This window comes from Copidosoma floridanum, unplaced genomic scaffold (assembly GCF_036245765.1).
Source record: "Copidosoma floridanum isolate Cflo_tuat_1 unplaced genomic scaffold, Cflo_Japanese_pri ptg000013l, whole genome shotgun sequence".
NCBI classification, from domain to species: Eukaryota; Metazoa; Arthropoda; class Insecta; order Hymenoptera; family Encyrtidae; genus Copidosoma; species Copidosoma floridanum.
This window is the reverse complement of record NW_028321890.1, coordinates 24,735,105-24,750,559: the sequence shown is the minus strand read 5'-3', so window position 1 is coordinate 24,750,559 and position 15,455 is coordinate 24,735,105. Positions and strand designations below refer to the sequence as shown.

General features: G+C 40.3%; 1 protein-coding gene across 2 annotated transcripts in view; it reads left to right on the top strand.

Moving 5' to 3' along the window:
- chm (lysine acetyltransferase chameau) overlaps nucleotides 1-9,192 on the top strand; it is a 32,897-nt gene extending 23,705 nt beyond the window's left edge. For both annotated transcript variants that reach the window (XM_089590906.1, XM_089590905.1), the window contains exons 11-13: nucleotides 7,577-7,723; nucleotides 7,851-7,957; nucleotides 8,453-9,192. In XM_089590906.1, the coding sequence (XP_089447032.1) occupies nucleotides 7,577-7,723; nucleotides 7,851-7,957; nucleotides 8,453-8,575 (377 nt within the window). In that variant the 3' untranslated portion in view covers nucleotides 8,576-9,192. The remainder of the gene's footprint in view (nucleotides 1-7,576; nucleotides 7,724-7,850; nucleotides 7,958-8,452) is intronic.
- Nucleotides 9,193-15,455: the final 6,263 nt, after the last annotated feature.

The following is a 15,455-nucleotide window of genomic DNA, read 5'->3' as shown; positions in this document are numbered from 1 at the left end:
CACGCTGACAAAGAAGAAAAAAATTCCCTCAATTTTTCCGGGTAATTAACTTTGATGAAAAAAGACATCGTCCTTTCTCATGCCACCACCTTTTAATTGGGACAACTTCGTTTGGGAGAACTTTGATTTTTTAATTGTTTTAAAACCAGAGTATCGGTACTTTGATAAACCGCGAAAGTCCAAATAAACGAAAATAAATCGCACGAGAGATAAATCGTTGCGAAGAAGAAAAGGAGAACACCATCGGAAATTCGCGCAGCTGCTCGGTGGCGCTCGCTTGCGGTCTCCGTATTGCGACCATACTGCGGTTTCTCGCTTTCGCTGTACTTTTTGACTTACGTACAAATACACGCTGCCGTCGTTACCCGCGAACAATTGTTCTTTTTTTTTTTTTGTTTTTTTTTTTTCCCCCGGTGTGTAAACTCGTGGCTTCTGCTATCGTTTTCGCACGAAAGTTTGAGGCTTTGTAACTACGGCTGGCTCGACTTTTCCCAGCGTTACGATCGTTTTCGATTTCATTACTGCGGTTTCTCGGTGCAGCATATACCCATACCTGCAACAAACATTTTATCAAGCCATAAAAAAGTTTGGAGTACCTGATAAATTCAAGGGCAACAAAAAGATTATCACATTATTTCACCTCAAAGGTGGAGTGCATCGTACCCCGTAAAAAATGAGTAGTTTGACGAAAGAGATAACCCGAATTGTCATAATCACAGGTTAAAAAAAAAAAAAGAAAAGCTCCAAGACAATGCCACAATAACCCATCCCCCATAGAGACAAAAATTCCACTTAATCCCTTGCCTGGGAAGGAAGAACGAAATAAAATCTCACTTGGAACAAAAAACATAAAACTTGCTAAAACCAATAAAAAAAAAGGAGGGGGGAGGAGAGCAATAACGACGTCATCGTAGAGCACTCAGAGGGTACACACAAGTAGGTTAAGGAGGCACCAGCAGCGGTAAGGCGTCACAAAGGCAAATTGCTCTCTCATTTGATGCCGCTATTTACACGAGCTCTGACGGTTATACGTATATGTCACACAGCACCCACCCAGGCTAATATCGCGCCTCGAGTGCAAAGGGAGAGGTCTCCTTCTTTATTGAGAAGCCAGTCGGTCGTTTGTTTATGCGCGAAATAAAGTACAGAGAAGAGAGAGAGAGAGAGAGAGAGAGAGAGAGAGAATGCACTGCAGTCATAGAGACATACACTGTGTACGATGGTAGGAGCGGTAAGGGAGCAGAGAGCAGAATAATGGAGCAGTGCAACGGCCACCCCTTCCTCGTTGGTGTTTGCCGCATCAGCCTCTCCTCCTCGTCGCTGTACGATATACACCTACCCATTTTCAGAGACTCAGCAGCAAAAGAGAAGAGGAGGAGGAGGAAGGGAGCTTAAATAGGCCGTGTCGAATGTAAGAGCGGCAGAAAGAGAGCTTCCCTCCCTCCCATCAACCCCATTTCCCGTGGAATAATTAAAACGCGCGATTTTTACCGTAGCAGAGTATATGTGGCAGCTCCTTCCCTATGGCTGACGTCATTTTCATTGATGCCGCCGAGAGCCAGAGTAGCACCGGTGGTGGTATCGATCGTCGTACGTATATGGTGCACAGTGGTACCCGTACACATACGCCGTGAACACAGTAACGGGTAGCGCAGAGAGGAGGCACTCACCAGCCACCCCCACGCATGCCGCAGTACAATGCGTGCCCAGAGTGTGGATTTTTCGTGTACGTCCCACCCACCCGTGCAGCCTCTATTTTAATCTTCCCTCTCTACACCCTTCCAGCCGGTGGCGCTTCGTCCTTCTCCTCCTGTTTGTGCAGGTATACCTTCACGAGACCGTCTCTCTTTTCGAGCTTTCCAAGCTCAGCGTATATAGGAGTTGGCGAGGATCCCCTCGTCCGCGCCTATATCCGTCTTCGCAGATTCCTCCCGCTGTGACTTTCCTCGATGGCTCGTTTTTTCCCTCTCCCACCTATTTTTTCTTTCGTATACAAGCCCCGATGACTGGCAGGCACACGCATGCGTTTCCCCTCGTCATCTTTCCCCCCCCCTCCAGTCCTTGTCTTTCCTCCATTGTCCTTTTTTTTTTTTTTTTTTTTTTTTTTTTTTTTTTTTCTACCCTCAACCGATGACAATGTCATACACAGCAGAGCAATGGATACTTTTCCCCGGTGTAACAGAGAGGAGACAACGGAGCTTGCAGTTCTAAAGAGAAAACCAAAAAAATCCAAGTGCTCAAAAAAAAAAAAAAAAAGATGTTTTTTTTTATTTTTCCTATCAATCTGACGTTGCAGCAGTATACGATAAATCAGTCCAGTCGATGCGCGAGCTTAGCGCAAAAGCTTCGGCCCGCAGTGTATACGTATATATATAATACGCGGAGCTTTGGCGTGCTTACTCCCTCCCCACCCATGGGTTGCCGATACTACCGGCTGGCGGAGGGGGCGTCAGCAGCAGCAGAACCGAGTAGTTAGCGGAAAGTGCGACGCCCGGCGTCTCGCCGCATCGATCGGCCCAGCCGGCGCTACTGCGGCAGCGTATAGCTCGGATCGAGTGCCGCGGCTGCAGGGATGGCAATGGCGTGACCTCCCGTGACCTCGCCGAGGGTTGGCAGGGCCGCGCCAGCCTCCCTCCCTCCCTCGTGCTGCAATGTTGTGTGTGTAGCATCTCTACGACCGGGTCGTCTTCCTTCCACCTCCGCTTCTTTCTCCGCGGGCTCGCTCGGTTGGCCCACCGGTGCGCCAAGGGGGAGGAAAAATGGGCCCAGCCGCCAGTACCGTGTATATTTATAGGGGATGATATGTACATATATTCGTATGCGCCGAAAGTCCGGGCTCGTATTTTGCGTGGGTACGCGTGAATTATTTAGTGCGTTCCAGCTTCGTGGATCCCTCTCTATCGGGCGTGTATTATTCAATGGTTAACGCGGACGGCCGATCGAGGGTATTTTTTATTGTATGGGCTTAACGTGACTTTTCTCTTTTTTCCTTTTTCCATCCCAAGGGTGGGATTATGACTTTTCAATTTCAATTTTTTTTTACTTTTTTTTGGATTAATTTTTGCAAATAATTGAAATGGCACAGTGTAATAATAAAAAAGTCCGGACGGAAGGAATAACGGGAATATCTGGAATGAGTCCAAATGAGGCCCTCGAGGCGACTGCGGTTATTCGTTGGAATACGAATCTACGATGCTGGAGGATTGCTCTTTGTCACACCCAAATGGATTATGCAAGAGTTTTATGGTTAAAAAAAAAAAAAAAAAAAAAAAAAAAACTCTCCGATACCCCAAGAATCGAGTAAATTACGGTAAACCTGCCAAATGATCGAAAATTATGACCTTATTTTTCAGTTCCCCGTGAAACGGAAAGAGAAAAAGATCGCCCCCCCCCCCCACGCTCAGCGTTAGACGTACATCCCTCGCAGCCACACACTTTACGTACATTTCCGGATGAACAATTCCATAGCCAGTACTCACACAATCGCAGGATGAGCTTCGCGAACGCGGTATTTCAACAGCGCCGGTGTGTATACTATGTATACGCCCTGGGCCAACGAACCCTCGAGATCGCGGGAGGAGGATGAGCACCGGGAGGGTTGGCCGCCACTGCTGCAGAGGAGGAAAAGGGCGTCGCGCGGGAGCCCTGCCATCACCGCTATACCCTCCCCTGCCATCGTGCGCTGTACGGCGGTGAATGCGCGCCCTTGTCAGAGTAATCGCTCGAGGAGCATACGGGTCTGTTCAGCTGGCGCTTCCTCCTCCCCCTACGCGCGTGCAGGGATACACGTATGGGCGAGTGAAGTGCTCCCCTCCAACCCTTCGCGGATTTTCGCGGAAAATTATTCGCCGGCTGCGGTGATGTGCGCCCGGAAGGGCTTCCGCGGGAGGATAAGACTTTTCATTGTCTGGTGCTCCGGTGCTACCGGCGCGTCACGGTATCGCCGCGTGTTTTCGAAAAATTTTTGGGAATCCGCTTACGCAGGCTGTTGCACCAGGGATGCGCTTAAATTCCCGCGCGTATGTACGCTTCGGTCGATCGGATGAACATAGTGCGATACGACGACGCGTTTGAATTCGAATTTTATTTTTTGCGCGGAGCATCATAATATACAGTTTACTCGTTTATTGTGCGCCCCTGTGGGTGTAATTCGTACGCCGGGGTGCTGATTTATTTATTTTCGGTCTCGTGACTCTCGTGAATCGCGTACTTGGTTGTTCGTTATCGTCGCTGCGCTTGACGTTTATTTTCTGGCACCAATGCGACATATTGTTTTGCACCACTCTGTACGTCATTCGCACGTGAAAAAATTTAATGAAAACAACCGGCGTCAATCAAATTATCTTTCGTCGTTTTGATTGCTTCATGAGAAATTCCGTTCAATGTGTCTTATAAAATTAAAAAAAAAAAAAAAAAAAAAACATGTAAAACGAGATTCACGTAACGTATACTCATACGTTATGACGTATATATCAGGTACAACCTTTAATGAGCATCCGTTATAGATCGTAATCATCGTTCGTTGTTGAGGGGATACACAACTTGCTCAAAGTGATTTATTGTGTACCCACAGCTCGAGATGACGACGGCGGCGGAACTCGTGCAATTTCGCTACCAATTTCGCGCTACGTGTTTGACTTGCGCTTTATGGGCAACGTGACTCAACATGTATATATATACATCCTTCGAAGGGCAATTACAAAGATCAGAAATCCCATGGCGATGACTTCCATACCTACGACGCACTGAAATCCAACTCTTTAACGATAAATATCAAAGTTAAATATCGGTGCTGCCGCAATGGTATGGCAGCTGGAAATACATCGAAGTTACTATTGGCGAATCAATGCTTCTACCTGTACCATGAGTCCAAATTAAAATTAAAATTGGGACTCGATATTTAATGAGATTCATTTGCGTACGCATTTGCGAGACGAGCGGTATTTATGTATACCAATAATTGCATCCATACACGATAGTTCCAATAATAAAAAAAAGAGGGGACAGCACTAAACATGAAAATGAACAAAGACACCTCCTGCAGCCGCTCTCTCTCTCTCTAAACTTCAATACTCGTTCGATGGTTCGAAAACTTAGAAAAAAGCCTTACCGCATCGGAATCAATCCGCGGATTGGGAAAAAAAAAAAAATCCAGTCATTGCTTCTCTCCCATCCACCAAACAGATATACAGCCAACAACCGAGCTGGCGATGAAACAAAAACGCGAGCCGATTACGCGAGTGCACCCCTCCTCTCCCCCTCCCGTATCACTTCGCGCGCGCACACGTCCACAGGGGCGGAAACATAATCCTTGGCGGTAGCATCCGCATTCGTTTGAACGGCATCGATTTTGTTTTTCGGGTCGTTTAATTTGGCCGTATGCATATATACATGTATAGGTACGCGGTACAGCCAAACTCGGCGTATACGTGTATATAATAATGTACGCATCCCTCCGCAGTCGACAGCAGCAGCCGCCCCTCCGTGTCTGCCCTCGTCCCTGGCCTCGGCGAGACACTGGCTGCGTACCTCTCTCTCTCTCTCTCTCTCTTTCCCTGCACTGGCGGCACTACGTGTATACACATATAAGCGGGGGAGGCTGCTGCTGCCGGTGGTGGGTTCGTTGAACCCGGCTGGCTGGCGGGCCTGGATCGCGCGGTCAGGGGTTGCTGCCTCCCTTTCATCGAGTCCTTGCTACTCCCACCCTGCGACGGAGAGGGTCCGGAGCTCCGAGGGCGGATGTAGCATGTACGAAACCAGCCGATTTTTGACCGACTATCCGAGAGAGAGAGAGAGAGAAGGGAAAATTACGGTGCGCCGAAAAAAAAACAAGAAAAATCAAGCCGTCTGGGCTCGAGGAGTTGGGAGCACCGTATGGCGCTGAGGTGTCGGTTTGGGAGGACCGCGACAGGGGAGTGTCCTGTTGTTTGAGCGCGTTTGGACAAGCTTCGTGTAGCCTTTGCTCAAATCACTCGCGATACCATGGCTCTTGTAAATTTTTTGCTATGAAGAATCATTTTACCATGTTGGTTTTTTTTTTTTTTTTTCAATAGGGAGTAAGAAGATTGTTGACTGTGTTTTTGCATGAACTTTTATTGTGTGCAAAAATCACCCGCAAAGACAAATAATCAGAGCAGGTCAATCCCAATCAATTATTACTTCAGTAAGAGTATATATTTTCAAAATTTATTATATTTTCATACTTTTGGTTGAATTAAAGGTTTGTTTGTTGTTTTTTTTTTAATCCGAGTTAATAATTCTTTTCCGATGATGAAAACTATTTTTGTACGTTTTACAAAAACTGTGGCAAAACACACATCATCCAAGAAATTCGTCCATTAATTCGATCGACCATTCATTGAATACAATAGTTAGTTAAACATCGTGGACAAGCGCAGTTGCAGTAGGCGTGCAGTTGACTCGATTTGACTTGCCATGTTACATATACTATTATTTACCTCTCCGAGCGTCAGTGGGACGAGCTTTTGTAACAAACAACGCTTGCGTCACAAACCGAGTGGAAGTTCCTCTCCAAATCATCGCCATCCACTTCCGCGTATTCCTTAAACACCCACTCACATTTTTCCATCGCCCCCCACGAAAAGTCGACTTCCATTGTTCGGAGCACCTTGCGACAGACGCGAGGAAATTAAACGTCGTTATCTCGCGCTCGCAACATCAAGGAGGTCCGGTGGCTAAAAATAAGCATCGGCGAGTCACCGTTACGGTGCACAAAAACCTACGAGCCGCAACTACGGTGCTGCTGCCGCATCGGCGATATTCGAGCCAATAAAAACATTTCTCACCCCACAGAGAGAGAGAGAGAGAGAGAGAGAGAGAGAGAGAGAGAGAGAGACTGTAATTTCATGACTCGACAAAGTGAAACGCTCGTACAACAACGAGGAATGATAAAACAAGGTATAAATAACGCGAGCGATCTCGCGTAATGCCAGAGGCAGCCGGAATAATATGCGTACACGAGAATGTATACATATGCCTCTCGAGGCATGATATTGTAACTAGCTATCACTCCCGTGCCTATCCTGTACTCGTGCATGTAACGCGCGCACGCTCTCGTTCGTCTGTCAATAATTTGCTCGAAGAAAACGAGAGAGAGAGAGAGAGAAGCCAGCTGGAACGATCGCTCAACCGGTCACCGGTTCAGGTGAGCCCACGCTGGTGTATCGCTTTCGACACTCGATTTGACGGTGAATCGAGCGTGTCCCTCCTCGACTCGCGACGGCCTTTCGCGATATCATCCGATCGACTACGAGTACAGCTTGTCAGAGACGATACCGGCTCTTTTTTCTCCCCAGGGAAAGTTAATCTCGATTTTTCAAAGATCGTATCAATCTGCCGATCCCTCAGGGCCAGAGGCAGATCTCGCCTCCCTTTATCAATCAAATGCTCTCGGAGGTGTATGAGCTTCCCCAACTTTTTCTTTTTTGTTTTTGTTTTATTTCTCTCTTCCCGAGGCATAATATATACATACACGCAAACTCGAGTGCAGCAGCTAGCTGTTATTTGAAACCAAGTGGTACATGACATGACGCTTGCGTCCTTTTTCTTTTTCCAGGCTACCTGCTCACGAGGGTGGAGAACAAAATAGGCTCGCCGGAAAAGCCATTGTCGGACCTCGGGCTGATATCGTATCGGAGCTACTGGAAGGACGTGCTGCTGCAGTACCTCTGCAACTTTGGCGGCAAGGAGATATCCATCAAAGGTTCGTCTTTGTACCATATACCGAGGAAATATATACATATATACTCGCGGACGATTCGGAATTTCTCGTCCGACATTATATTTGTTCGTTACATAATAATGACACAGCGTGTGAATATGCTTCACAGATATTAGCAAAGAGATGGCTATCGACTCGTCCGACATAGTGAGCACGCTACAAGCCTTGGGAATGATGAAGTACTGGAAGGGCAAGCACATTATACTTAAGAAACAGGTACGCTCTTCTTGCGTCATTAATCTCCTTATCGGACCCTGTCTCGCGCGTCTCCCGCTCGCACTTGTGCCCTTTTCTATATACATTATATGATGCATGTTTTTTTTTTTTTAATTGTATTTTACTTGAAAGTAAAAAAGTCTTTGATCCCCAAATATTTCCATTGGAGGCATTTGAATTGAATTCATACGAGGATTGACGTGTTTATATTTACTCCAATTTATCGCGTGTATGTCATGTGCATGCATTGAATTTTTAATCGATAATAAAATACCACTGCTCCTCGTTCCACGATGTATAATTTTCCGCCCCTCATTAAAGTCACATTGATTGCACGAAAGCATAACACGGCTGAAAAGTTGAAACGAAAACAAATAAACCGTATGGAAGAACCCTTGTAGAAAAAAAAAGTCCTAGAAAGTAATCGTTGTGGGGGGAGGAAAAAAAAATTAATAGCGCGTATGAAACAAAAAAAAAAAAACGACTGATCATCAGGATATGATCGACGAGTACAAGGAGCGGGTGAGGCGGCGGAGCGCCGACTACAAGGAGATCGATCCAGAGTGCCTGAAGTGGCAGCCCTTCCAGCCGCCCAAGACGCCCTCTGCCTCGAGCTGAAGTCCTCCGGACGGCCATCGGCCCTCGAGTTGCACCGAGCCGCCCTTCTTCTCCTCCTCCTCCTCCGTTGGCGCGGCCACTTCCTCCGAGTCGACGACTCGATCGTTGCAGCAGCAGAAAACCCGGCTACGTAGCCGCAAACGGTAGTGCCGGTGTGAAATCGGGGACGAGCAGATTTCACACCGAACAACACAAAATACCCCCCCGAGCCCCCGTCCACCCCCTTGCGCACGTTATAGGTACGTTGCTGTGTGTACAGTGTTATGTATATATATTATTAATAATTATGATGAGTACGTCACTCTCATCCGTTACTTATTCCTACGCACTTCCTTCCATATGCTCGTCTATATCTGCAGCGTCGTTGAGGGGTTCGGATGGGTAGTACTTTTTTTTCCCCCTACAGGGGTGAGGGGGAAGAGATCGGCGGATCACGCCTCGATAAGAAGACTGTTACCTGTTTAAGCGAGACTGGCCAATTTCCAGTGAGATTATAGATTCGCGAGGTCTTTTACGGCGGAGGGCTTTACCGCACGCGACGGCGTGTTGTATACGACCGTCCCTGAGAGTGAAGTTTCAACTTGAGGGCGAGGATGTAAATATTGACGCTTTGGATTTGAGCGAGTTTTTTATTATTATTATTATTATTATTATTATTATTATTATTATTATTATTATTATCCTCGTGCTTGGCTGGATGAAATTTTTCATATGGCCCGCGAGCGATAAACTCGCGCTGATTCAAAGTTTATCAGTATTTGTTTTTTTTTTCCTTTTTTTTTTCCTTTTTTTTTTTTTATTTGTTTTTTAAACTTGTACATACGTGTATATATGGTATTTCGTTTCGGAAGATGTTTTTATAAATTTTTCGAGGATATATACTGTTGAATATTTTTTGACGATTGTTTGGGAGTTTTTTAACGCGTAAGAATTTGTATCATTGGAATTATTTACCCCGTACGATCGCTTGTTGAAAATAATCGAGTGAAATTTCACCTCAGTCGGGTAAAGCAAAACTGTACCATTTGTATTGTAAATAGCGCAAGGGAATATTCAATGAATGTTCCGTAAATAATTGTACATTTCGTATCGAGCTATTCGAGGCAGCCAACTTTTTACTACTTCGAAAAACTTGTAAAGCTACGACTAACTAAAAATAATGATAAAAAATTTTTATTTTTAGGCAATAATCAAAAATGCTCGATTATCCTTTTGTTTTTTGGAGTAAAATTCTCAATTTATTTTTTTTTTATTTTATTTTTTTTTGTTCATCAACGGTGTCGGATAAATTTTTATTTTTTCCACTGCTTCTATTTATTTAAGCATTCCTGTAAATTAATGTGATAGTACAACTTTAGTTCAAGCTTTAATCAGAACTTTATTGCACTAAGTGTTGAAACTTGGAAGAACAGAGGAAGTGTATAAAATATTTTTAAGAACAAACCTTTCATAGAGTTTTGCTCCAAAAAATTAGGGCATTGTTGTTTTAGAAAAGTTGTGTACATAAATCTCATAGAGTTGTATACAAAGTATAAATAATACATATTGCAATGCTGTTAACTGTTATAGTGATGTTTCTTCTTTTTAAAGAGTTAAAACAAAATTGGCTTCTAGGTCTATGAAATCGTGTGCTAAAAACATGAATTTTTACTTTATTAAAGATAATATGAAACAAATATTTATATACTTTTTATTTTATAAAATCTTTAATAGCAATGAAAATTATCGTGTCAACTATGTGATTGATAAACTTGTGACGAATGTGAAACATTTTTTGCACAAAGTAAAGAGATACTCATCGTAGCTCGATGATTGTAAACCGAAACTAAATAGTCAACTAATTGATATTTTTATTTTTGTTTTCATTGTGTACATTTTTGTAATAAAAAGTATTTTAATGTTTTAGATTAGTAATCAAAATGAACTTTATTAATTTTTACAAGTATTCTTAAGACAATGAAAACTTAACAATCAACTTTTATTTCCAACAATTTTTACCGTTAATTTTACATGAAATACAAAAAACATATTAGCTCTCTTTTTAGCTTCGGTTTAAACATTAATTTTCATAATTTTGTGTACTTGTGGAAGCAGGTCGATTCGTAGCATGATAAAATTTTCTTCCACTGACTGTGTTAATCGAGGTATTGTAAATTTTTCAACTAGCGTATATTTCGTCTCATTGAAACAAATCATGGTATCCTAATTTAATTTTTTGTAAAGTGTATAATGTTGATCATCGACTGAAAGATTAATGTTTAGTGTAGAATTTTTTTTTTTTTTAAGGTTGTGAAGTCGTAAGATTGGAAGAATCATTCAAAGAAATCTTTCAGGAAAGAGACGATCGTTAAGTACAAACATCAACATTTTCGTGTAATATAAATGTATATTTTTAGTCGATAAAAACATGTACGTAATTTGCTACTGAAATAAATCTATATTTAGCAATATAAAATTGTAATAGCAATGATGGAAAAAAAAGATTTAGTAATGACAACGATGAATTCTTACATGGTTCGTTGTTTCTACCTATATTTTACCATTTCATTAGTTTATACATACATTTTTTAGGTCCACAATTACAAAAATAGTGCTAATTTTTCTTAGCACTTTTTTACCTCATGTAAATGTAAAGCCAGAGCTCGATGTATTTTTAATTTAGTTTTATAAATGTATAAATAAGTTTTCTTTATGATTTAATAATAAAATGTCAAATATTATTTATATTGTAAAGATATATATATTGAAAAAAAAAATAGGAAATTGTATGAAAATACATTTTTTTAAAAGAATGAAAATCAGATATATCTCGTTTTTCAAAATTCCTTAGTTGTCCTTACTTACGATCTTTTTTGTAAATTAAGTAGAAAATAAATTATTTTTTATAATAATAACTAATAATTGATTTTTTATTATTTGAAAAATTCTTATTCTTCACATGAAAAATGTATACCATTGAACAAAGTTATTATTAACCATCATATCACAAAACACTGACCTTGATATTACATTAATAAATGATAAAAGATCAGCAGAAAAAATTAATCACTTTTCGTATCGCAGAATTCAATAATAACCATGTCAACGTTATTTTCGTAACGTACGTAAACATCTACTCCACACCACGGTATGTATTATAGAGTCTGTGGATTTATCATAAAAGTCAATCCCTTTGTTTGACATATTTATTGCTGACAAGTAGACTTCCGGAAATTTCCCTTTTAATAAACACGTAATGTTTTAATTTCAATAAATATTTTTTTACTAGAAAAAAAATTGACTAACCAATTTCAATGATTTGTAAATTTTTTTTTTTTTTTCATTTTCATACATATGTAATACAGATTTTTTTGTGTAAATACATTTGACAAATTTTTAAAATTTTAATTTAGTCAGTTACAATGAACTTCGAGAAGTCTACTCACTGGGAAGAAAAAATTCTTTCTTACTCGAAATCAACGAAACTATTAAAGTTCAATTGTCAACGCATTTAAGACACGGTAAGTAGAAGGATTATACGTTTTTAGAACTGATTTGTAATACTGGCACAACAAAACTTTTGTATAAACCACTTTAAGATTTTTATCGCAAAACCAAAACATTCCTCCGAGCTTAGGAATTAAAAATACTGAAATAATACTCTTCCTTCGCTAGATGTTCAATTTAATTTCATCAAATACTTATAAAGACATTTGCGGGGCTTCACCCAACGTGAAACACATGCAAACGAGACGATAAACGGCGTAACAAGATCTCCGTATGCTATGCATGTGCCCGCGTCGCTTGGAGTCTCTTTACTTTTGGAATAAGTAGAAATACGAACCGCTTCCCCTCCTCCGCGCCTCCGGCCATTGGATGTGCCGTCCAGACTCGGAAGAGTAACGCGAGAACTTGCAGTGAGTAATCGCAGGCGGAAAAAAGTTGCCCGTCCGCTTTGTACTTCGAAGAGAAAGGTTGTAACAGTAGGCTTCGTAAAAATAATGTACCTGGACTGTCGTGTGTATTAGCTTTTTGTATGGGCGATTGATTTGACAAAAGTGTGATTCATTAATAAAAACAAAATATTTTTAAAGATTAATTTTTATTTAATAAAGTTACATGATTATTGTAATAGGAGACAACTTACAGATTGATTTTTAATAAAGAATTTTTTTTTATGCTGCAGATGTACCATGTCTGTGGTAAATTTTTTATTACATTTTCCATTCATAGGTATACTCTTTGTAGTTGACATATAATTCACAGAGCTGTTTTTAAAATCTCGTAATGACTGAAGGGCTTTGTTATTCTTGGTCGGATGCCTTTAAAACCTCAATAATAGTAAGTGCAAAACGTAAACTGCATATAAATTCGTTTAGCGAATAAACAATTTTTTTCATGTTCACGTGTCTACATTCGATTTCGAAAAGTTTTAGATACAACGGAATAATAATGACAGATGCGTAATTGATGATCAATGACAGTATTACGTTTATTACTAGTAGATTATACAGACGAAACCTTCTAATGTTTTAAATTAGTTTAATCTGTAAAAAATAAAACAAATAAAACATTATAAACCAGTAACAAATTGATTATTCTTTTTTTTTTTTTCTTCACATGAACCCTTTTATTACTCTCGTTACAGTTTGTAAATAGAGGTGGATAAAATTTGAAAAATTCCAAACATTTAATTTTAATTTCAATTTAAGTTTTTTGGCTGGCAAATATTCATTTAGGTATTCATTTCGTCGTTTAGACATTGGCTTATGAAGCCAACAGCAATTTAGAGAATTACAAAGTCGCGTATTCGTGTCACACAATGATGCGTTCATTAATGAATACATCCTGTTGACAAGCAGACAAATTTCTGGTATCTTATGATACATGTACAATTTGAAAATGTAAACTTTCTCAATTTTAATTTATTAAAAATATTTGAAATAAATTATTACGTACATTTTTTTTTTCATATCGTAATATTCGGAATAAAATATTTATTTGCACTCGATTCAACTATTATAAATACTTTCACCAACTGCAGTTTCGTTAAACAAAACAATTAATATTTAAGTACATCTATTATTTACAATTTTTTTAATTTACCAGGACGTATTTTGAAAGTCCTGCATTTGAAATAGTTGCAATATTATTTAAAATGATTAAAAATACAATTTGGTTGAAAAACGTATCATTTCCCGTCAAATAAATTGGTATTTTATTTTGTTCAAATGCTTATTACTACTTTGTCCAAGTCACATTTTTTTTATCCCATTCTCTCCACAGAACAATCGCGTAATCGAGTTATTTACGGCATGTGTAACCTCCTCATCGACGTTTGACCCACTGCACCACGTGATCTCGTTTCACCCACCCACTAGACTTGTAGTATACGTATACACATGCAGTGAAGATAGTCACCAGAAGAGAGCAATTCTCTCCATGTAATATATTCTCTCCCTCTTCCGCTTGTGCACTATACGCAGTTTGTGTACCCATCGTCGCCACGCGACCTCAAGTAACTTAACGTTGTTATCTCATTACTCGTTGAGGGCTGCTTCCACTGCACGAGAGATTGGCTGCAACTTGCACTTCTATGTGTAGGTAAGTACGCCCTAGAGTGTGGGTATCGTGTGCAGTTTCCACTGATATAGGAACAAGTATTTCTCCAAGGCGTTATAATTGAAATTCACCTCGAGTGTTTCAAGTGCAGCTTACCCATTCGTTGCGTTTGCATACCAAAAGCGATCATGGCACATTAATTAATTGCACACGCTTTTGTGATTAAAGACATGGAAAAAATGCTACAGAAAGTTTCTCGCGTAACTCGTACAAATTTTCAATGCGTACAGTGATAAATTATTTATTGAGTGCTATAAATCGTGTTAGTGAAAATCAAGCAGAAATTTCTCCTACACTAAAATTTTATTTGCTAATAGAAAAACTACCAAACTTGTATTTACGCCAGTACATAAATATTAAAGTGAAGCTGTGTTCCATATAAGTAATCGAATTAGAAAGTCAACTCCGCACTGACAGATGGTTTTGTTCGATTGGATCTAGTTTTAGATAAATCATAACAGCATTGATACTTTAGCTGAAAAATAAACAAACAAGTGCACAAATCTTCCGACTTTTCATGTATTATCCAGTCACGTTACAACTTTATTGTACGTGCATATTTTCACAGTAATTTTTTGTAAAACTAGTTGGTATAGATGTAATAAAACGCTAAATATATTATGTACAACGATGTTTGTACACAACTTGGTATTGCTATTCCTTACAAGCTATATTAAATAAGGAAAAACATAAAAAAATAAATTATTCACATGGTTGGTTAGTGTATATGTGATATTAAAAAGTAAGAAGTATAATTATTTATGTGTATATTTCATAAAATATTTTTTTGAATATACATGTTTTTTTTTGTTAAACAATTACTAATAGAGACATTCCTTGTATTTCGTTATTTTTCTACAGAAAAAAAAAATCTACATGGGCAGTTGTCTCGATGAATTCCGAACGCAGATCCACTTTCCAGCTGCGTCCTTGAACGTTTGGTAAGGCACAATCATATGAATTGCGCTCCAACAGGCGCCGGGTATCAAAACCACCAGAGCACCTGATGAAGTACAATTAACATGCAGCCTCCAATGTCTTTCTTCTTCGCTTGCAGTGATATATATTTATTATTACCACTGCTGTAACCCCTTACCTGTTGACAATACGCTTATCTCGATCGATTCGCGAACAAACACTTTTCCATCCGACATTGACGGCCGAGTTGACGGCAACGACGAGCGTCCAGTCGCAGCGCGCGCTACTTCAGGTACCTGACTATTTAAAATAAAACACAGCCGATAGTACCGGAGTAGCGCGCGTTGCAAAACTGGTATTT